General features: G+C 38.0%; 1 protein-coding gene across 5 annotated transcripts in view; it reads left to right on the top strand.

Moving 5' to 3' along the window:
- The window catches only part of LOC123512605 (GTP-binding protein 2-like), a 29,091-nt gene extending 9,646 nt beyond the window's left edge, over positions 1–19,445 (top strand). For 3 of the 5 annotated variants that reach the window (XM_045269034.1, XM_045269036.1, XM_045269033.1), the window contains 9 exons: positions 8,250–8,513; positions 9,125–9,349; positions 11,162–11,371; positions 12,238–12,413; positions 12,927–13,095; positions 13,689–13,871; positions 14,975–15,083; positions 15,720–15,907; positions 16,197–19,445. In XM_045269034.1, coding sequence (XP_045124969.1) covers positions 8,250–8,513; positions 9,125–9,349; positions 11,162–11,371; positions 12,238–12,413; positions 12,927–13,095; positions 13,689–13,871; positions 14,975–15,083; positions 15,720–15,907; positions 16,197–16,490 — 1,818 coding nt within the window. In that variant the 3' untranslated portion in view covers positions 16,491–19,445. Of the gene's footprint in view, positions 1–821; positions 958–8,249; positions 8,514–9,124; positions 9,350–11,161; positions 11,372–12,237; positions 12,414–12,926; positions 13,096–13,688; positions 13,872–14,974; positions 15,084–15,719; positions 15,908–16,196 lie in introns of those variants that run through there. The other 2 variants (XR_006677139.1, XM_045269035.1) reach the window with 2 other exon arrangements.
- The last annotated feature ends 5,489 nt before the right edge of the window (positions 19,446–24,934 follow it).

The raw sequence follows: 24,934 nt of genomic DNA, 5'->3' as shown, positions 1-24,934 counted from the left end.
ATGACTTTAGGCATCTGCTTTATTTAGCTATATACGTATAGAAGATTATGACAAAAAAGGAAATCCTGTATATTATCAGTACGTACTAAGAACAGTGATGACATTTGACTGAAGAGTACATTATGTGAAAATGTTAAGGGAAACAATAAGTGTTACAATAATGCATCTCGAAATATATCACCAATGCACTCGAGAGAACAATATATAATACTAAATACCATAAGTGAATAGTGTGCAATGGATGATGGATAGTGGTTAATAGGGCAAAATGAAAAGAAACAGGTGAAATACAGAAGGCAGGGTCAATTTGAGTTGATAGAACAGTATAGGAAGAAACAATTGTAAAGTGATGGATTATAGAAGACAGGTAACTTTCATTTTAGGCAATAGGACAAAATTAAAAGAAATAGCTGATGAAATATAGAAGGTAGCGTTCATTTTGGTCAATTCCTTCAATACTGGGACACTTTTACCTTGAGATTTGTGTACGATTAGACCATTTTATTTACATTAGGAAGGGTGTATATAGGGGTCAGCAGAAAATTGATGTCCAGAGTCATTATTTTACTCCCCTACATGAGTCTAAAATCACCAAATAGTAAGCAGGATAAATATGAGAACGCGTCGTGATACTGAAGGGGTTAACAGGACAGGATGTGAGGATAGGAAGAAACAGATGATGAATGATAGAAGGCAGCGTTCATTTTGGGTGAATAGAAAAGGATAGGAAGAAACAGATGATAAATGATAGAAGGCAGCGTTCATTTGGGGTTTATAGGACATGATAGGAAGGAACAGATGATGAATGATAGAAGGTTTTTTACATTTGGCAACTGCGTCAGCTCCCCGCCACCCGCCAGCTGTTCTCCCGATCGTTTGTAAACAGAGAGAGACGTGTAGCAGACCAGGCTTTTCTCTCCTCTTCATGTTAATTCCTCCATATATGTGGACACTACGGTACGTCCACGAGTGCTTTCTGGGTGCCTGGTGGTGTGAAGAGGCGTGTAAGGTGTGCTGTGTTGAGTGTTACAAGGCGGGGAGCTGGGAAAAGTGAAGGTATATTGCCTAATCTCCTGTCAGCAATAGTCAATAGTCATCGTAGAGTTAATATCTCTCATTTCCTCAGCGTTTGGCATTCCTTCCTGTGTTTCTTTATGTTTTCTACGTCTTTATAGATTGTCAGAGTCCACCAACTGTCATGTGTTGTGTATTGTCACCAGTTTACAGATAACAGGATTGATATACGCTTGATAATACTGGTGACATTTGTATTGGTGATAGTAAGCGCATTCCTGTGGTGTTTGTTACAGTGTGAATGACAGTAAATCCAGGCTTCAGTACACAGCAGTTACAGTGCATCTGGGTAACTGTGCGTCGTTATACATGATACATAACGCTCTGCTCTCTCACTACGACTATTTTCAGAAGCCACAGAGATGATGAGCTCTCTTAACAGTGTTGCACCTGTTGATGATGTAGGAATCTTGTTAATCTATCAATAGAACCTGAAGACTCCATTAAAAGCCAGTGTAACGTCAACTAGAGCCTGTTGACTGTAGCAAAAGAGTAGTACAAAAATGTTTCACCTGACACCATGTAAATTTGAGATAGGAAGATAATAATGAATAAATTATTAAACTACAATCTACCTAAAGAAATTAACATACCACAGTTAATATTTTCCGATTAACTGTATCCTTAACCCCTTCAGTATTGGGACACATATTTACCTTGAGATTAGTGTATGATTAGACCATTTTATTGATATTTGGAAGAGTTTATGAAGCTTAAATGATTAATGGCCCCAGTCTTTACTATTGTAATCCCCACATAAGTGTCTGAACCTGTAAAAAATTGCTATATAGTAACCAGAATGAATATGGAAATGCATCATGGTACTGAAGGGGTTAAGGGAAGTAATTTATCCTCATAGCACAAGAAGGTATTTAGATGAAAACCTGTAAAAATAAATGTAGATAAAGTATTTTGGTGAATGAATAGGTGTATCAGTCTTGTTTTGTGTTCTAGGCATCAGAATTGGCACTGTGCATAAATCTATTAATTCTGTCAGATTTTTTTTTTATTTATTTATTTATTATTTTTTTTGTTCAAATCTAACACAGTTTCATCCTTCCATTGATGCGTTCCCTATTTCTTAATGCTGGACTGTTGACTTTCTCCATATTTACCGTAGCAATAGTGACCTGCAAACTCTCCATGTGAGGGCATTGCAACAGATTAGGTCATGTGTGTTGGGAGTGAGTGGCTGGGATTTGATGTCAAGGTCTCATTTTATTGGCACTTATTAGCATTCCAACCATGGCCTTATTGATGCTTATATCTCTCTCACTAAAAATCTGGAGTTACCTTATGAATTTATGAAGGAAACATGAATGAATGGTCACCTGAAAAAAAAAATAAGAAAAAGTTAGTAAATAAAAGAATAAAGAAAAGAGTGACTGTCTCATATAGAAGATTGGTTTATTTCTCTTTAATTTATCAAAAAAAAAACTTCCTTTGAATTCATGAAGGAAAGATGAATGGATGATCATGTGAACAAATGAGAAAAAAGTAAATAATTGAAATAAAAGATAATAAATAAAGTCAGTCACAGATGGAAGATTGCCTTATTTCTCTTCCATTAAAAATCTTGGGTTACCAAAAAACTTCCTTTAAATTTGTGAAGGAAAGAGGAATGAATGATTGTCTGAAGAAATAAGAAAATGTAAGAATAGATAGTAGAAATAAATGAAAAAAATAAATCTAGCCAGTCTCAGATAGAAGTTTGCCTTATTTCTCTTCCACTAAAAGTCTTGAGTCACCCAAAAAACTTCCTGTAAATCTATGAATGGAAGAGGAATGAATGATCGTCTGAAGAAATAAGAAAAAGAAAGAATAAACAGTAGAAATGAATAGAAGAAATAGTGTCGGTGTCAGACAGAATTTTAAGTTACCCCGAAAATATCCTTTAAATTTATGATTGAAAGAGTAATGAATTATTGTTTGAAAAAATATGAAAAAGAAAGAATCAGTCAATCTAATCAATTCATGCCAGACTGCAGCAAACATACAAGGTCAAGCTGTGACGTGTTTCCCTTTCACTGCTATTCACCATGACTCTTAACCCCTTCAGTACTGGAACACATTTTTATCATGAATTTTTGGTGTGATTCAATTATTTTATTTACATTAGAAAGGGTTGGAGGTGAGAAGATTAATGGCCAGAGTCTTCACTATTTTAATCCTCACATAAGTATCTGAAGCTATTTAAAATCACAAAATAGTAAGCAGAATGAATATTAAGATGCATCGTGGTACTGAAGGGGTTAAATTCCCAACCACTCTAAGGTTTCTCACTTGTTCTGCATCCACATTTGATCATCGAACTGACCATAAATCATAAAATAGTCTTGCTTAATGCCCATCTGTATTGTAGGTGCTTATTGAGACCTCACGCATTACTCTAGAGTGTTACGTGTGAGGAAGCAGTGAAGCAGTCGTACTTAACTCTACTCACTTTGATATGAAACAAATAACACTAGAAATTAATAATGCTTTTGGTCCATATTCATAAACACTGCTCTCTCTCTCTCTCTCTCTCTCTCTCTCTCTCTCTCTCTCTCTCTCTCTCTCTCTCTCTCTCTCTCTCTCTCTCTCTCTCTCTCACCATGACCACTTTCCAAGGCCACAGAGGTGATTACTTTGGTTTCAAGAGTGTTTCTCCAGTTAGTAATATAGAAATCTTGTCACTCTGTCTTTAGAACTGTAGTAAACATCTTAAAAAACTCATGTAAATTTAGTTTAAGTATTTTGAAATAGTGAAAATGAAGTACAGAAGTGTTTGAGAATATAAGTCTTTATTTCATTCTCTCTCTCTCTCTCTCTCTCTCTCTCTCTCTCTCTCTCTCTCTCTCTCTCTCTCTCTCTCTCTCTCTCTCTCTCTCTCTCTCTCTCTCTCTCTCTCTCTCTCTTTTCTCACCAGACAAGGCACATACAAGTATATAGTACAGCATCATGGCTGGTTAGTGAGCCATTGAGTTGTTGCATTGTTCCATTGTGTTGCTGCCAAGTGTGTGGTGGTGGTGGTGTGGTGGAGGTGAAAAGATAACATTGCTGCTTTTTTCTTGTTTTAATTGGTGAGCTTTCTGATTTTTTGTCCAAGAGTAGACTGATTGTTAGGTTAGGTTGGGTATGGTTAGGTTAGGTTAGGTTAGGTAAGGTTATATAAAGGTTAGATTAGGTTAGGTTTGGTTAGGTAAGGTTAGAGTAGGTTAGGTAAGGTTAGATAAAGCTTAGATTAGGTAGGTCAAGTTAGGTTAGGTAAGATTAGATTAGGTTAGGTTGGGTTGGGTTAGGTTAGGTTAGGTTAGGTTGGGTTAGGTTAGGTTAGGTTAGGTATGGTATTGATGCGCTGGTTTACTTATATTTTGTTTTCTCTTTTCTTGCTCAATTTTGCATATCGTTCTTTCAATATTTTCTTGTTTCGTTTTGTATATATATATATTTTTTTTTTTATTTCGTTTTGTATATTTTGTATTTTTATCTCTTTTCTTGCTCAATTTTGTATATCGTTCTTTCACTATTTTCTTGTTTTGTTTTGTATATTTTTCTTTCACTATTTTTCTTGCTTCATTTTGTAAATCTTTCTTTTAATTTTTTTCCTGCTATGTATTTTATTCGTTTACTATTTTCCTTGCTTTGTTTTGTATACCGTTCCTCTCTCTCTCTCTCTCTCTCTCTCTCTCTCTCTCTCTCTCTCTCTCTCTCTCTCTCTCTCTCTCTCTCTCTCTCTCTCTCTCTCTCTCTCTCAGAAACCAATACACAGTATACAATAATGATTCATCTTCTTTTAAACAAGTCCACTATGGGGTTCCACAGGGGTCAATTCTGGGACCATTGCTATTTTTAATATATATAAACGATATGGTACGTATTAGTTCAAAATTAAAATTTTTGTTGTTTGCTGACGATACCACAATATTTATTCAAGGACAAAATATCAATGAAATGATAATTACACTCAATAGTGAATTGATAAAGTTATCAAATTGGCTAAAAAGCAATCAACTGACAATTAATGTCTCTAAAACATTTTACATGGTATCAAGTCGCACAAATATTGATTTAGATAACATAAATATTAAGATAGAAGATAATGTAATAAACAGAGTAAGTCATATAAAATTTTTGGGAGTAATCATTGATGAAAGGTTGTCATGGAAGCCACATATCTTGAGTGTATGTACTAGAATATCACAAATGACGGGAGTTTTATATAGGATACGAAATTGCTTGCCCTCAGAAAGTATCAGAATGGTGTACCTTTCCATTGTTTATCCTCATCTATTGTATTGTTCTGCTATATGGGAGGCGCATTTAAAACACTTATAGACTATTTATTTACTGCTCAAAAGAAAATTATACGAATCATGTATTTTAAGTCAAAATTCGAACATACAAACCCTCTCTTTCATGATCATAAACTTATAAAACTCCCGGATATTATTCTTTTACAAACTTGTATATTTGTGTTCAAATCTTTATACATTTTTCCTGTAAACACTACTTTTGAGTTTCCTCACATAATATTAACACAAGAAGACCAATGGATTTAAAGATACCCCAGTGTAGAACTGTTCATGACCAACGAAGTGTTAGTGTGAGAGGCGTGTGGAATTGGAATAACCTTCATCAAGACATTAAATCCATAAATTCTATTAATTTATTTAAAACAAAAATAAAATCTTCTATATTTGTTAAATATGAAGGCTGAATTATATAATGATTACGTTTACATGCTTGTGTGCACATGATAATATGTCAAATTTGTTTGTAATGTATGTGCGTATATATGAAGTATTTATGTATACATGTTAACATCTATGTAGTTATGTACGTAGGCGTCTATAGATGTGTATTTCCATGCATATACTTATGGGTATGGGTGTGTGTTGGTGGGTTTGTATAAGCATACCCATATATCCGTACTTTATGCGGATATATGGATATGGTTGTTTGTGTTTCTTTATATATTCATATAATTATGTTTATCATGAACTTGTGTCTATTTTCATAATGTGTATATGTAGATTATGCATGTAATTTTATATATGTAGAATGTGTGTGTGTGTGTGTGTGTGTGTGTGTGTGTGTGTGTGTGTGTGTGTGTGTGTGTGTGTGTAAGTGTGTATTTGTACATATATGTTTGTATGATTTGTGATTAACATTGGAGTATATACAAAAGCTCTTAGTGTAACACTGGCGTGTATTTTTGTTTTTAATTTTTTTCTTAGGTAATTCAACCGGTCTGTAAAAAGCCTCGGCTTAACAGACCTGGCCTGATTAATGCTGTTATATCCATCTTATGTAAATATACTTTAAAAAAAAGTTAAAGGCCAATAAAGACATCAATCTCTCTCTCTCTCTCTCTCTCTCTCTCTCTCTCTCTCTCTCTCTCTCTCTCTCTCTCTCTCTCTCTTTTTGTTAAATATATTATTCTTTTACTGCATTGTTCCTGTTTCTTATAATTCTCTTTATTTCTTTAGAGCAAGAGTTTAGCCCCATGTATAAACCTCCTATTACTTCTATCTCTTCTTCTCATTTCCAACACAATTTCGTCCTTCAATCACTCCCTGTTTTTCCTTTCAATCTTCCTTTTATCATTTCCTCATCTTCTTTTACTATCATCAATTTCTGAACCACTGATTTGATTTGGTACAGCATGTCATTATTTCTCAAGGTGACTGATACATACAGAACAGGTGATTAGCATAGGAATATATACATAGGGGTAGTGGTGGTGGTGGTGGTGGTGATGGTGATGGTGATGGGGGAGGAAGGCCAAAGACTGCAGTGGGTTGTGAGGAGGGAGTGAAAGTGGTGGTGGTGGTGAAGGTAGTGGTGGTGGTGGGGGTGGTGAACTTGCAGCAAGGTCGTCCCCCATCCATGTGTGTCTTGCTGCACCAGACCCACTCAATCTCATCTTCCTGTGGTGTTTCCAGTGTGTGTGTTAGGTGGTTGCTTGTGTTCTGCTTGTGTTTGTGTGGTGTTTCGTTGTTGTTGTTGATGTTTTTTTTTTTGTTTTTTTTCACTTATTTGTGTAAAGAAATATTGTTCATTTTTATTTATTTTTTTTATTTTAAGGAAATAGTTTATTTGTTTACTTTCTCTTATTTTTTCTTTTTTTCTTTTTTTGTCATTGCTTATTTCTTTTTTTTTTTTTATTATTAATTTTTTTTTTTAGTGTTTCTTGATTTTCTTGTCATTTTTTTCATGTATTTGTGTAAAAAAATATTGTTCATTTGTTTACTTTTTCTTGTTTATTCATTTTTTTTTTTTTTTGTCACGACTCACCACTTTTTCTATTTTTTGGTGTTTTTATTTATTTATTTATTTTTTTGTTGTTCTTGTTATTTTTTTCATATATTTGTGTAAGAAAATATTGTTGTTTATTTTATTATTTTTTTTCATCACTTATTTCATCTTGTTCCATTTTGTGGTGTTTATTTGTTTCAAGTGTTTATTTATCTTCTTTTTTTTTTTTTTTCATGTATTACGTAGTTTAAGGAAATACTATTCATTTGTCTCCTTTTCTTTGCTTTTTTATTTCTCTACACTTCCAATTAATATTTTCATTTATATTCATAGACACATTTTGTTTGCTCATTATTCATTCTTCCAGTTATTATTCACTCTCTAGTTAATTTTCTCATACCTTTCAATCACATTCACATTTCATAAACTATAATTTCTTTGCCTTTCTCTTCCCAACCCCTTGCATTAGTCAGCAGGCTTTAAATAGTCTTCCTGCCTTCATATTCTTCAGTCTGTCTTGGTGGTCCCTCTGTCAATACACATTATTCATTATTATTTATTTAACACTTAGTTTTGCCATTCATTCCTTTCTCTTTCCTTCCCCTTCACTGGTTTAGAGGGAAGCTGCCTAGTCTCTCTCTCTTTCTCTTCTCTTCTCTCTCTCTCTCTCTCTCTCTCTCCTCTCCTCTCCTCTCCTCTCCTCTCCTCTCTCTCCTCTCTCCTCTCTCCTCTCTCTCTCTCTCTCTCTCTCTCTCTCTCTCTCTCTCTCTCTCTCTCTCTCTCTCTCTCTCTCTCTCTCTCTCTCTCTCACACTTTTCTCATCTCACTCTACTCATACTTTTTACTCATCTCTCTTACTCTTCACTCATCACTCAACTCATCTCACTGTTTACTCATCATTCTTTACTCATCTCACCTGCTTTCCCCCACAACAGGACAAGATGGATGCCTTTCTCAGCCTGTTTGACCCAACACTGGAGGATGAGACCGCGAGTGACATGGATGAACTAAATGGCAATGTGATCCGAGACAACACATGGCAGCACGAGAGGCGAGGGACCTTAGGGGGCATCCGTAGGGGTCCCAGCGTCGCCATTCTCCCTGACCAGCTTCCCTCTGAGCCCCAGGAGGGAAATATTGAGTACAAGTTGAAGCTCGTCAATCCGAACCATGAGAGATTTAAACGTCTTGTGTCTCAGGTATTGTTTCTCTTGGTTTATGAGTTTTTTTTAAGCTCACTCACTCATTCATTCTTTTATCTATTCAGCCAATCAGTGACTCAAGTATTAATAAACTAACTCACTCAATTATTCACTCACTCATTCACTCACTCATTAATTCACTCTTTCATTCACTCACTCCTTGTATTCATCCAGTCACTAGAACATTCATATATCCTCACTCACTCATTCATGCACTTCAGTAACTGTTCACTTGCCAGTTCACTCACTCACTCACTCATTTAGTTATTCTTTTACCCATTCACCCACTCTGTCACTCTGTACATTTTCCCAATCATTAAAACATTCATAATCTAACTCACCCATTTGTGTACTCGATTTTTCACTTATCCAATCACTCACTCACTTATTTCATCTATTTTCACGTACCCATTCTTGTATTTAATCATTTATCTCCCATTCTCTCACTCATTACGTCTATTTATTGGTCTACTAAAGCATTCATGTTCTCTCCCACTCTCTCACTCACTCCATTTACTCGCCCATTCATATTCTTTCCCATTTTCTTACTTACTTCATCTACTCACCCATTTACTAAAGCATTCACATTCTCACTGACTCACTCACAGATGCAGTGGAGGTTACGCGAGGGTCTGGGAGAGGCTATATATGAAATTGGCGTGGAGGACTCTGGGTTTCTGCTTGGCCTGACGGAGGAGGAGCTCGAGGCGTCCATGGCCACACTGCGTCGGATGGCCTGCCAGCTGGGTGCCTCTCTCACCGTCATCAGGGAAAAGGTCATCCAGGGTCATGATGGCCAGACTCGCAAGGCTGCAGAAGTTCTAGTCAGAAAGGTAAGGGTTGGTGCAGCAGGTGGTTGGTGTGAAAGGTTATTGTTCCTTGGTTTGTGTTGTCTAAATACTAGGAATGACTCACTTGACCAATAATATTACAAAACATCACCAATGAGAAGAAAAAGACCTGGGAGTGATTTTTTTTACACCACCAATAATCCTTTTATTTCACCACATCTCACATCACCATTACAACCTCAAAAACTAGACCTTCTCTTCCTTGTTACCTGATGACTGAAATACTAGAAAATCCTGTCACACAACCAACAGAATTACAGCACAACTTCATCACCACTAATCTACAAAACCTCCCTTTATCTCACTGCATCTCTCATCATCACAACTTTAACTCAACATTTTTCTTCCTAGATACTTGATGACCAAAAAACTAGAAAGATCTGTCTCATAACTAACAACATTACAACACAACTTCACCATTAACCCACATAAACCTTTCTTTTTATCTCACATCTCTACAACTGAACTTTTTCTTCCTAGATACCTGATGATCAAAATACTAGAAAAACCATCACACAACCAACAACATTACAACAAGAACTTCAGCACTAAATCATACAACCTCCATTTCATTTCACCACCACTACAGCCTCAATAACTAAATTCTCTATCCTAAGTTACCTGGACACCAAAATACTAGAAAAACTCACACAACCAATAACATTACAACAAGAACTTCACCACTAAACCCATACAACGTCCTTTTCACCTCACCGCATCTCATCACCACAACCTCAACAAAACCTCTTCCTAAGTTACCTGATGAACAAAATATTAGAAAAACTGTCACACAACCAACATTACAACACAACTTCATCACCACTAATCTACAAAACCTCCCTTTTTATCTCACATCACCATTACAACTTGAACAACTAAATTCTCTATTCAAAGTCACTTAAAGACCAAATTATTAGAAAATTGCCACAACCAACATTACAACACAAACTTCATTAAATTACACAGCCTCCTTTTCATCTCACCACATCTCATCACCACAACCTCAACAAAACTTCTTCCTAAGTTACCTGATGACCAAAATATAGAAAAACTGTCACATAACCAATATTACAACACAAACTTACACTAGACCCACACAACCTCCTTTTCATCTCACCACATCTCGTCACCACAACCTCAACAAAACCTCTTCTTAAGTTACCTGATGACCAAAATATAGAAAAACTGTCACACAACCAACAACATTACAGCACAAACTTCACCACTAACTCTCACAATCTCCTTTTCACCTCACCACATCTCATCACCACAACCTCAACACAACTTCTTCCTAAGTTACCTGAACACCAAAATACTAGAAAACGTATCACACAACCAACATTACAACACAACTTCACCATTAAACTAACACAACTTCCTGGTAATAATAATAACTGAACTCTACATAATTGATACTATTCTAGTTGATCATTTATAGTTACATATGTTTTTTTTAAGCCATTAGTGAAGCCATTAGTTGATTTATTTCTTTGTTTAATTCTGTATTTGTTTTATTCATTTTTTATTTATCCTTTTCATCTCACCACATCTTGTCACCACAACCTTAACCCCTTCAGTACCAGGACGCATTTCCATATTCCTTCTAGTTACTATATAGTGATTTTATACAGCTTCAGAAAATTATGTGGAGATTAAGATAGCGAAGACTCTGGCAATTAATCTTCTGACCTCCATAAACCCTTCCTAATGTCAATAAAACTATTTAGTCATACCCAAAACTCAAGGTAATAATGCATTCCAGTACTGAAGGGCTTAAAATCTTCTCTTGTTTAGGTACCTGATGACCAATATAGCATAGAGCTCCGAGTGGCGGTTCTTGGTAACTCGGACGTGGGCAAGTCAACGCTGCTTGGAGTGCTGACGCGAGGGGAGCTGGACAATGGAAGGGGGTGTGCACGTCTCAATGTGTTCCGCCACCGTCATGAAGTGTGCTCCGGGAAAACCTCATCCATTTCTCTGCAGCTTATGGGGTTTGATTCTCAGGTACGGATTTGATCAGTAGTATTCAGAAATCCTTTGCTCTCTCACCACGACTATTTCTCAAGGCCACAGAGATGATTAGGGAGGTTTTGAAGTGTATTTCTCCAGTTTATAATGTAGAAATCTTGTCAGTCTGCCTCTAGAACCATAAAAACACCTTAAAAAAAACTTGTGTAAATTTAAATAAAGCCTTTTGAAATAGTGGAGGTGAGGCACTGAAATATTTGACAATACAGGCCTTTGTTTTCCAGGTTTTTTGGTTTGGTTTGCTTGGTTCTTGATGTTGTGTGTTGGTGGTTTGCTCGTAATGTTCAGGTTTGGTAGGATGTGTTAATAGGTTTTTTGGAGGTTCTTTTATTATTTTCTTGTTTATATTTACACTGTTGGTTGTCTTAGTCATTTTTATAGTCTTTACCAATCATGTTGTTTTCCTCTTCCTGTCATTCACCAATCAGCTCACAGTAGTCTTCTCTTCCACCTGTCATCTCATACTCCTCCTCCTGTCCACCAGTTAGCTTGCATTCCTCTTATCCTCCACCAATCAGCTGATACTCCTCCTCCTGTCTTTCACCAATCATCTTGCATTCCCACTAATACACCAGTCAACTCACACCAGTCATTTCACACTCCTCTTCTCTTCATCTCACTTTCCTACTGCTCCACCAATCATTTCACACTCTTCTTATTCTCCACCAATCACCTGACACTCCTCCTGACTTTCATCAATCATCTCACACTCCATTTATCCACCAATCATTTCACACACCTCATCCTCATCTTGCACTGTTCCACCAATCATTTCACTTTCCTTTTATCCTCACCTCACACTCCTCTTCTATCACCACTCATCTCACACTCTCTCACTTCAGGGGAACGTCATTGACCAGACCTGCACAAGGAGCCGAGACTACGACGATGAGGACATCTGCAGCCAGTCCATCAAGATCATCAACTTCATCGACCTCGCTGGAGACCAGAAGTACCTCAAGACAACAGTGTTTGGCCTGTCAGGGTACTCGCCCCACTACGCTGTGCTGGTGGTGAGGTGAGCTTGTCCAGTGGGTCGTGTGGTGGTGGAATGTCCTGTTTGCTGTGTGTTTGTATGTATGAGGGGCAGTGGTCAAGGGTAACAGGGTGTAAAAAGACTAAAGGAAGTAATATTGGAGGAACACTGGTTAAGGTAAGAAAGTGTGTGAAAAAGGCTCACTCAAGTAATTTAAGAGGAATATTGGCCATGAACAGCAGAAAGGGTGCAAAAATGGAGAAACACTGGCCAAGGGTAACAATGAATAAAAAGAAAGGCTCGGTGAGTAAAGAAGGAGGAACACTGGCCAAGAGGAACAGAGAGGGTGAAAAAACAAAACAAAAAAAAACAGGCAAGACTTGCAACTCTTCCCTTGTCATAATTTGAGGAACTTTGTCACACTCCAGAAGACTCATAACTCATCCCCCCACCCTCCCAGTGCAGTGTCATCTCAAGACTCACAGCTCACTTCCCCCTCCCAGTTTACTGTCATCTCCAGACTGACAACTCTTCCCCTCTCCCCTCCCTGTGCAGTGCCTTCTCTGGTGTGGCGCCCATGACAGAGGAGCACCTGAGTTTGGCGCGGGCCCTTGATGTGCCCATTGTCATCGTGGTGACCAAGACTGACATCGCCTCCCCACAGCAGATTCAGCGTACCATCACCGACCTCACACAGACACTTACACAGCCGGGGTACAAGCGGGTGAGTCGTGTGTGTGTGTGTGTGTGTGTGTGTGTGTGTGTATTTAGCCAGTTGTATTGTACAGGGTTCAAGCGGGGCTCATAGTGTCCTGTCTCCATACCTCCATTTATCTAGTTTTTCTTTAAAATTATGCACACTATGTGCTGTGATAATTCCATTATCCAGTGCATTCCATTTTTCCACCGTTCTGTGTGGAAAACTGTATTTTCCAATATCCTTCACACACTGCCTCATCCGGATCTTCTTTTCATGTCCTCTTGTCCTTCCATCTTCTTCCATCAACAGCACCAGGTCTTCTTTGTCTATCTTTTCAATATCATTTACTATCTTATACATTGTTATTAGGTCCCTATGTTCTCTTCTATCTTGTAAGGTATTAAGCTCAGGTAACAATAAGTATATTTCTGCATCAGGTGAAAAATAGGTCCTTAGATTTCCCATTCTTATCTCTAGTTCTAATTTAACCAAACCAAACCTTTATGCATAAGAGAGATGAATTCAGACAATAATCAAGGTATTAAACTCAGGTAACAATCAGAAGTAGAAATAGAAGATCCAGGTAATGACTAAGGTGTATTTCCGTACTTCCACAGGTGCCGCTAATTGTGCAGAACGAGGATGACGCCATAACAGCCGGCAGCAACCACCTGGAGGGGAATGTGGTGCCGATCTTCTGTGCCTCCAGCGTCACTGGCGATGGACTCAGTCTGCTCAAGAAGTTTCTGTTTGTGTTGCCGCCACGCATGAGCAACAAGGAGAGGGAGAAGCTGGAGCAGGTTTGTGTATTTACCTAGTTGTATTTACCTAGGGGTGTGTGTGTGTGTGTGTGTGTGTGTGTGTGTGTGTGTGTGTGTATGTGTTTGAGAGACTAATTGATTCATTGCCTTAAGGAGTTTTGTTTATATATCTGTGGACAATAAGGAGGGGTGTAGTTATGATAAGTATCTGTCTATGTGTGAGAGAGAGAGAGAGAGAGAGAGAGAGAGAGAGAGAGAGAGAGAGAGAGAGAGAGACTGTTGATTGATTGACTTGAGGAGAGAGAGGAAAAAAAAAATCTATTTATCTACTGAGTGATGAATCAAGCCACTGCAGTAACAAAAATGCAAATAAATGACAGTAGAAACTATACATTTCAGTTAATTAACTTAAAGAGAAAGAGGCAGAGAAAAGACACATTGACTGATGTATTGCAAGCCACTGTAGTAAGAGAAACGGTGATAAAATAGTCAACAAGCAATGGACAAACAAAGGATAATAGAAAAGTATATAATAGACCCAATTATAGACACCCAATACAAATAAGTACATCAGTATCCTTTCTGTGTACAAACGACCAAACAAGACTTTCTTCTCACCTCTATTCTGTCCACTTCACTAATGCAGGAGTTAACCCGTACTCTCAATCATTCATCCCTTTCTCTGGTACATTGTGGAACTCCCTGCTTGCTTTTGTATTTTCATCTTCCTGTGACCTTAACTCATTTGAGAGGGAGGTTTCAGGACATTCATCCCATTATTTTGGCTAACTCTTGGACTGGCAAATAAGTGGGCCTTTTTGTTTAACTCTTTTGATACTGAGGGAACATTTTTACCTTGAGATTTGTGTATGATTAGACCATTTTATTGACATTAGGGAGGGTCTACAGAGGTCAGAAGACTAATGGCTACAGTCTACACTATTTTAATTCCCTCTGAGTTTTTGAAACTGTATAAAATCACCAAATAGAAAGCAGAATGAATATGGAAATGCATCCTGGTACTCAAGGGGTTAATAGTTTTTTTTTGTTGCTCTTGCCTGGTTAGCCCTTTTACATAATTAAAAAGAGAAAACAATACTTCATTTGTCACACTATGTCATACTCTTTCCTTCCCTCAACAGGAGCCGGCAGAGTTCCAAATAGACGAGGTTTTCCACGTAGACAACAGCATCATTGTTGGTGGTCTGCTCACCAAGGGCGTCATCACTCAGGGCACCACACTGCTGCTGGGTATGTGTCACCTGGTGTCACTCATCCCTTGCCATTAACCCATTCAGTATTGAGATGCATTTTTACCTTGATTTTTTTATGTGATTAGGCAGTTTTACTTGTATAAGGAAGGGTCTATGGAGGTCAGAAGATTGATGGCCAGAGTCTTTACTATTCTAATCCCGACATATTTCTGAAGCTGTATATGATTGTCAAATAGTAACCAGAATGAATATGAGAATGTGTCTTGGTACTGAAGAGATTAAAGACCCTAATTCAACATCTGAGTAACACAAACATTCAATACAATATCCCCATCAATGAAATTAAGTTAGTTGCATCTCTTACCCTAAGTAACACACATTGAATTCTCATCAACAAACACAAGCGGAGACTCATGCCTTACTCTAAAGACATAAATTCATTGGCTATGTAACACAAACATTCAATATCCCATCAACAAAATTAAGCAAAATTGCATCTCTTGCCCTCAAAACCTTTAATTCAACATCCAAATAACACACACTAAATTCAATTCTCATCAACAAACACAAGCTGAGACTCATGCCTTGCACTAGACATAAATTCACTGGCTGAGTAATACAAGCATTCAGTTTCTCCTACAAACATAAGCTGAGCCTCTCCACTGTCCTGTAGGTCCCATGGATAACTGCAGCTTTGTGCCAGTCACCATCGGCTCGCTCCACCGCAACAAGGTGCCGTGCAGGGTGGTGTGTGCAGGACAGTCAGCCTCCCTGTCTCTCGAGGGGCCACAGCTGCACCTCCGAAAGGGCATGAAACTAATGAGTGTGGAGGCGCGACCAAGGGCTTGCTTCTATTTCCAGGTGAGTTTTTTGTTTTCTTTCAATGATTTCTTTTGTTTTCATTATCTGAAAGGTTTTAAGCAAATGGAAAAGTGTGTTCCAGGTCATGGTACATCTTTTTTGTCAGTTTTTTTATTTGAAACTTCTTTTTATATGTGTTGTGTTTTAAGTGTTTGAGAAAATGGAAAATGGGAATTTCCCCCCCCCCCCATTAGCCGGAACCTCTGCTATATAAATAAAATGTCTGGAGGATGCTTCTGTGATACTGAGCTCACTCATTTTCTCCTGACATGGCTTTGTGTTCCTGCAGGCGCGTACTCAGGTGCTGCACCACTCCACCAGCATTGGCCGAGGCTTCCAGGCCACGGTGCACATCGGCAACGTGAGGCAGACAGCCGTGGTGGAGGGCATCCTTGGCTCCCGGGGACTCCACACCAACGATAGGGGCTCCGTCATCTTCCGCTTCCTCCGCCAGCCTGAGCTGGTGCAGAACGGGTCCAGGCTCCTGTTCCGGCAGGGGTCCACCAAGGGCATTGGCAAGGTGATCCAGGTGTTTGAGGAGGAGCCGGACAATGTGGACATCTACAATGGCCTTGCTAGATAAACACTCCACCACTCCACCGCTGGCAGGACACAACACCATCTGGTCTTTGGCCGGGTTATATTTATTTTCTTGGAGGTGATTGTTTTACCTTACTATGTATGTGTGCATACATACATACATACATACATACATAGTCTTTATCTCAATTAGCCTGTTGAGGACTCAGGTTATTAGATTGTGTATGTTACATTGTTTGTCAATCTGGTGTAGTCCATTGTGTGTGTGTGTGTGTCTGTGTGTATGTGTGCACGTGTGTGTGCACACATACATGCATATATGCCTGGTGCCAGAGGCAACACACAGCCACACCTGCAGGCTAAGGGGAAGGCAGAGCAGTGTTGTAAGTGCTCCTGGCCTTCCCACGGTGCCATACACAGCCTGGTTGTCCTGACACAATTCTCTCCTCTGTCCTGCCCTCACATCAGAGAAAATTATGGTTTTATTTGTTGTTGTGGAAGAGCACATTTAGGAATGACAAATTTGTAATGGAGTTTAGAATGTGGTGTTTGAGTTGTGTGTGTGACGAGAGGTGGTGGGCCGAGTGTGTGAGGCAGAGAGGAGTGGCTGGTAGGACTGGCTGTCTTGGTTCATGGCAGGGAAGTGAAGTGTTGAGTCAGTAATTGTGATGGAGATGGATGGACTGCTCAGCCACATCCATTCATTGCAAATATGCTGGATACTTTCCAGCAGTGATCTTATTGTTTCAATTTTGGAGATAATCACTGTGTGGTGAACAGGAGATAATGGTGAGCACCTCTGTGAGGTGTGTCTTTATCAGATATTACTGTTGTATAGATAGCCATGCACTAATCTGTCTAATTGAGAATTTCTTGTGCATAATAATGTTAAGGAAATCAGTTCTTTCTTTCACAGATGATTATATTAGTCATGAATAGTTTTGTTTACTCTATACAGTATACAGTTCCAGTGTCACGCTGTTTAGCATTACTGATGAGCACTAGAGTCGTGTCTGTATTACTATATCTTTAAATGTTCTTTCTAATGTTTACCTATTATTGTAGTGTAGGTTGATGATTCATCAGGAACTTTGACATATTAAGCTTTACAGTGTTACTTGAGTGCAGCGATCCCATGATGGTGGGTGTGAGGACAGGCCCGCCGTAACAGTCAGAGACAACCCCACAACTTGGACATCAGAGCCTCTGCCTGATGGAACGTCTTAGTCGCTGTGAAGGGAATGGAACACCACACACAGCTGTGTGTTGGTGGATTCTGAGTGCTGTAAGGTGTTGGAGCCTCACTGGTGCTTCCCTCACCTCTGATGGCACTTGGTGAAGCAGAATGTGATAGAGAGTAGTGTAGAAAAAGGTGGTGTCTGCTGCCATAGGAATCTCCTTAATCAAATTAGTGGTGATGAGGTGAATTGAGGTTGTGACCCAGCACTGTGATGCCACGCCACGCCACGCCACGCCGGGGACGTTCAGTGTGGGGAAGTTTGCCGCCCACCTGCCATTGGACTTTACATTTTTCTGAAGCCCAAGTCTTGAAACGTAGAGTTCAAAGTTTTACAATAATGTCTTTTCTTTTTTCTACAATACAGTATTTTACTACAGAAATTTGATATTAGTTGAATAATAATGATACTTGTGTAATATACATAAATTGTTTGTATGTAACAATGTAAGTTTTTGAAGGCCATTTAATTCGAAAAGGAGGAAAAGAATAAAGGAGAGGAGATGGAAATGATGAGGTGCTGATGACAAGCACCTCACTTGCCACTTGACAAAGCAACATTGTACCTGCATAGTTTTTTGTAAGAAACTAGAAGTATGAAAATCTTCCCTTAATTCTTAACTGTTGAGATCCATCATGATGCTGCTGTTGCTGCTGCTGCTGCTGCTGCTGCTGCTGCTGTTAAGTAATCAAGTAAAGTGAAGTGATTTAAGAATGTCATGCTTGGTGTGCAGACTGGTGCCACTGAGGGATTTGTGTTAATGCTAGTGGAAAGTGTCTGCCCTGAGAAAAATGTTAAATTTATTCAATTCATTTAGTGAAATGCTTACGGTGGCAGTGTGTCCTTGATGGAATGCAGTGCTGTTATCAGTGTCACTCAAATTAGAGAAGAAGCTGTTCTCTGCATGAAAATATGCTTGATAATAATTTAAATTCATTACTGACAAGAAATTAATATGAATTTGTTACTTGTTAGTAATGAGGGAAATTGAACAGAAGCATGGAATATAGAGAAGAAAGGAAGAACATGAGGATGAGCAAGGAATGGAAATGAATAGAATTGTGAAGATTGTATCTGCATATGACATGAGAAGAGGAAAATAAAGAAGGATAATGACAGGAATGGAGTGAGAAGACTGGATCAGTGTACAAGAGATGTGAAGAGTGAAGGGCAGAAATAAGAAAGATGAAAAGTTTGGACATCAGTAAGAAGAGAACAAGTTTGTTGGCATATTTACTCCCGCAGTCCCACCACTCACTCATCCTTTCAGTCACTGGTCCTCGTCTCACTGACATCCACACCCTTGGCTGCCACTTACCCGTTTGTCGAGTTTATTCCACTGCTGAGGATTGTCCCCGCACATGAGGTATCTCATGTTACAGATGTGTTAGGACTTCACTTTCAGAACCCCATTTTTGCAAGCCTGGGACGCCACACGTTTAGTAGTGTTAGTGTTGTGTGCAGTCGCGAAGTCAGTCTGTTGTGATGCATGTCACATTTCAATGGTGTCTGATGGCAGGTGGGTGCACAAGTGTGTCTTCTGTTTTCTTTCATCATAGTTTGCATATATTTGGATACCTGATGTATATACGTATAAATATAACAGAATTTATTTTTTGAATGAGAGATGCCTTATCACTATGGTTTATTATGTTAATGATTGGCCTAAGTTTTTGTGCTTTCTGTGTTAGTCTGTGAGACAGTCCCTCCTAAACACCGGTAAATATTGCTTTCATATTTACAATAAATATAGGAACATTTACTCTCTGTTCATTAAATCCTTGTTACAGTGGAGTGGAAAATAATACCATGATGTAATTGGATTACTTTTGTATTCAGAAATCATTTGCTTAGTGATAGAAGAAGAAAAAAAGGAAGTAAGTGGGCTTGAACAGCTAAAATGTATGTGTCATATATAGATACATCGATGGTGCAGCCAGTCTCTGTTGTGTTTCCCTTTCCTTGAGCTGCTCTGTGAGTCTCTGTTCTGCTTTGTCACTTTTGTTTCCTTGACACTCAACCTTTCAAAGTCTTACTCTGGGTTCCAGTGACAAATTAACAAGACTCAAAAAGACTTTAGATAAAGTCACACACACATTTTTAAGATTGTTTTTACAATTCTAGTGACTAACTAACAAGATTTCAGTATTCAAAAAGGCAGCAGGCATGTCGTCTACAACATGCCAAGAGACATGATACTGCAGATGCTAACAGTGGCACCACCACCTCGCTAACCACGCATGACTGCCCGCCACAGCTGCAGCAGCACAGATGATAGTGAATTGTCCAGTCCAGTCTAGTAGTGGGCGTGGGATTGAATGCCTCTGCATTGGCTCCCACTTTTGTGTATATTTCTTGCCCTTATTTGTACTCTTCTATTCTTGACTTATCTTGTTTTGTCTTTCTTTCCAGATTTTGATCATATATTCTTTTCTCTTTTCAATTTCTTTCACTGAGAGTGTTCAGTACACTAATGTATTTGCAATTATATTGTCTCGTTTAGTTTTCCATATTTTGCAAAAAATTGGTTTTTGCCTTATCTCATTGTATCCTTCACAGTCTAATAGAAGATGTTCATCCTTGGTGCCTGGAAAAAAAATTTCTTTGATTCCATAGAAAAAATTATTGTATAATCAGTAAATAATGAATTATTTGTATGTAGGCAAATTATTTGAAAATGACGGTCGTGGGTCCCACTCTCAGTTTGGCAGGCTTAGCTCTTATGACGTCTTTCCTTTTTTATTTATTTATTTATTTAATTTTATTTTTATTTTATTATTTTTTGCTATCACCCTTGCATGTATATTAGGTCTTTTAATTCTTTTTAAGATTTAAACTTTCTCGGATTTCTATAAACAACAATTTTTTGTTTCTTTATTTTCATCTATTTATTTTACTATTTTTATGTTTATTTTTTAATATTAACATTATATTCACACTCAGGTTCTCATACACGCTTCATTCACACAGGGATCCCACTCCTGTCTCAAAACTATTGTCCTTTGTCAGGGCATGGGGAGGGAGGGATAGTTAACTCACAATTACTCAGGGTGGCCACCAAGGATTCTACAGTATACCTCTGTATATTCCTTGGTGGTCACGTAGCATCACTACGTATTGCACATATACATGAAGAGGGAAAGCATTCACATCACATCACGAAAGATTGAAATCATGCACACTTTCATGGTTTTATTTGCATATATAATATTGTTGAAATATTTACAGTGTAAAATAAATATAAACACATAAATCACAACTCTGATTAAATTGGTCTCAGTCAGGTAAATCATCAGTCTATCGATAGAAATAGAGAATGAGAGAAATGAAATAGTCTATTATCAAAGCACCTCGTTTCTTGTCCCGCTGGAGCTGCCAACACTCGCTGTACAACTAGATACAGTTTGATATATACTGCTTTGACAAATAACCAAAGCTGGACACGATAACGAAGAGAAAGATGTCACAATAACCAGTAAATCATTATGTGATATTTTTACAAGTATAGTATCTCATTGATAATAGATTTAGTAATAGATAGTTATCATAGACATTCATACTATTATACATACGTAGTCCCTTCACGGACATATCTTCTGCTACTGGTTAAAACAACAGTAGTGGTAGTGGTCTTTTGGTGGCGGTGGTGGTAACAGTGGTGGCGGCGGTGGGCTATACTGACCCATACACACCCACATACAGCCATAAACACTCTTATATACCGAAAACACTCGTAAACACACTCAAAACAACCCCTCCCTACACACACACAAGTGAAGTGAATTAAGTGAAGTGTTGCTATATTACTGACAGTTTTCAAGCAGCACCAAACATCAATTAAGCAGCAGCACTAAACGGCAAGACAAGCAGTGCAAGCCTTCGCCACAACCCTCCACACTGCCTTATTTTCATCAATTAAAGGTATTTATAAGGCCATTCACTTATTCTCATATTTCCTTTACATATGAGAGTGAAAACAGTATGCAAATGTTAAATGGTGCTAAGTATAACGATCATTATAAACCAAGGCGTCAGTATCAACAGCTGACATTTGCTTCCTTCATTTACCGTAAGCCAAACATGTGTGAGAATGCAGCCACCAGTCTACTATTTCATATCCCCATAGTCAAAAGTTCCATGTACATGACTTAATTTTGCCTGGTGAGATGACAGTATGGAGGTCGGCCACCGCTGTTCCCGGTGTTGCCTCCGGGCCGCCTGCCCCCCCGGGGTCCCCAGCAATTACCCTCCCGGCAGCCTGCGGGGTCAAATATTTTTTTTTTTCAAATATTTTCTAAAGGTAATATGTACGCTTCCAGGGTATGTTTTTATGGTTTCTATAAATGTTTCGTTGTGTTTGAAGTGTTTTCCACTTCTCTATTGGGTTAATATGTAGCGTTTAGTGGTGTTTTATGGCGTATGTCAAAGGGTTTTTAACGGTCAAAATTTTCCATTTTCCATTTTGAGTTTTTTATTTGAAGCTACAAGTGAGCCTTTGTGGTATCAAAGAATCATTTATGCTCTTTCAAGTGTGAAATCAATCTATTGAGAGAAATATGTAGAATTTGAAATGGTGTTTGGTGCTGTTGAATAGAAGTCTTAATTTTCTTTATTTTATTTGCTTACGTTTCTGCTTCTCGATTTAACTCGTTGTAAAATGCCTTAAAAGATAGCTCAGACTCCGTGAAATGTGGTAAAATACTCGCCAAATGAAAATGGCTTGAATTTCCAGGACGTTTTAGTTAAGTTATTGTTGAAAATGTTTTATACTTTTAATGTAATTAATTTAGAAATTTTTAAAACTAGATGAGCTGGAGATATTTTGATATTTTGAAAATTAGTTTAAATATTTATCACATCATAAAATGTCATGTATTCGGCCACGGCTTCGTTTTTTCTAAAAGTCATTTTCTAAATCAAATGATTTACGTAATTTAGCCGAGTCAACCCCGTTCCCGTTTTCTCTGAGGACTACAGCCAAGGTGCTGACTCATCATAGCCCCGGGCTGGCGCCTCTTTTCCAACACGCCAGTTCGTCAATATTTTGCCTAATATCTAGTGATTTCTATGTGTTTTCGTATGTTTCTAGATTCAGGTGTGTAGATATTGGTAGCAGAAAGCAGGAAGGAAGGAGATATAAAGGATGATAAGGACGAAGGAAGGAGAAAGGGAGGAGGAAGAGGAGGAGCAGCCAAGCCATAATACTTAAGTCACTCTTCATTTCCTCAATATTTTGTCTAACATCTAGTGTTTTGATGTGTTTCTAGGCGCAGGCGTGTAGATGGAAGCAATAGAAGGAAGAAGAAGGAGAAACAATGGAGGAAGATGAAGAAGAAATGAGAAATAAGGGCGGGATAGGAGGAGCCAAGGTGTAATATTTAGGTAAGTGTCCCTTTTAATCTTAACGTTCTTTATAATGCACACTGTTGGTTTTGGTGTTTTTCAAGTGTGTTATGAGTATATTTGTGGTGCATTTTGTGTGTTTTCAATGTGTTTTAGAACTTTTAGGTGTATTTTACGTACCTTGAATATGTGGATTGAGTTGTGTTTCAGTATTTGCATGTTTTGAGTGTTTTTGAGGGGTTGTATAGTGTTTTGAGTGTGTTTTTTGGGTTAATTTTGAGTGTTTTAAGCTGTGTGGGTGTGTGCTAGGAGTCTTTTGGATGTGTGTGGAGATGATTTGGGTATATATTGGGTGTTTCTAGTGAGTTTTAGATGTGTTTGGGGGCATTTGGAAGTGTTGCATGTTTTTTTAGTGTGATAGGGGATGATATTGAGTGTTATAAGTGGTTTGGGTGTGTGGGGGTGATTTTGGTTAATATTTGGTATTTCTATTGAGTTTTAGGTGTGTCTTGGTGCATTTTGAGGTGCTCCATGTTGTTCTGAGTGTATTTTGTGTTAGTTTTGAGTGTTTTAAATGGTTTGGGTATGTGGGTGGGGTGATTTTATCGTCTAGTGGTGTTTATAGAGTGTTAATTGTGTGTGTTTTGGTGTCTTTTGAGGTGTTGCTTGGTTTTATGAGTGTGTTATGGGTTAATTTTGAATGTTGTAAGTGGTTTGTGTGTGTATTTGGATGGTTCGGGGTGATTTTGGCGTAGTCTGGGTGGTTGTAGTAAGTTTTAGATATATTTGGAGACATTTTGAGGTGTTGCGTGGTGTTTTGAGTGTGTTTTGGGTTAGTTTATAGTGTTTTAAGTGGTTTGGGTGTATATATATATATATATATATATATATATATATATATATATATATATATATATATATATATATATATATATATATATATATATATATATATATATATATATATATATATATATATATCATCATAGGATATCTACCAATCAGAGCACAAAGAAACGATGGTGATATGGCAACACTAAATTGGTGCCTGCTATTGGCCAATGACCAGTATGAACGAACTTTTCAGCTCTACTTCCCGCTAACCAGCCGATACTTCCTTGTCTCTGTGTGTGAACGTATTTCGACTAGAAGGGTTCAGGTGATACTTTTAGCGATTTGCAATTTCAGTCGCATAATGACACGTGTGAACATGACTTGACACACATTAGGATAGGCAATTCGGTGATACCACAAAGGCACAGTTAATTATAGCTTCAAATGAAAAATCCCGATTGGCGATCGAGTTCCTTGATCGAGCCATGGCCTGCTGCATTTATCCTCCCATCACCAAAATCAAGCAATATCGGGAATATGTAACAGCAGGATATGAAATGCTAGACTAGCGCTTCCATTCTGAGAAATATTTGACATGCAGCAGTTGAAAGAAACAAATAATAGCTGTCTGTGATGGCAGTGTCTGTGACCTTTATATCTATAATAACTATCTACTACTAAATTTATTATTATTGATACACTTTACTGACACAAATTTCATACATTTATTGGTTAATGTAAAATCTTTCCTTCGTTCAGCTATGGTTACTTTGCAAAACATATTAAAGTAAATAAAATGTTTCTAGATATAAAGAAGAAGAAGAAGAAACAATAGGAACCGGTCCGAAGGGGATGACACAAAATGTATTGCATATGACGCAGAAAATGACAATTTGGACTATCTGATAATACATGCCCACTTACTAAAGTAAAGGTTTCTCCCAACCACACAGATATACAACTGAATCACTGGACTAGCTGTTATTTAAATCCCAATATAGACAACGAAATAAATAGAAAAAAAGCGATAAAAACAAAGCTCAAAACCTAAGAACACAAGGAAAGGGAACAC

Source organism: Portunus trituberculatus, chromosome 34, assembly GCF_017591435.1.
Source record: "Portunus trituberculatus isolate SZX2019 chromosome 34, ASM1759143v1, whole genome shotgun sequence".
NCBI classification, from domain to species: domain Eukaryota; kingdom Metazoa; phylum Arthropoda; class Malacostraca; order Decapoda; family Portunidae; genus Portunus; species Portunus trituberculatus.
This window is presented reverse-complemented; position numbering and strand designations above follow the sequence as displayed.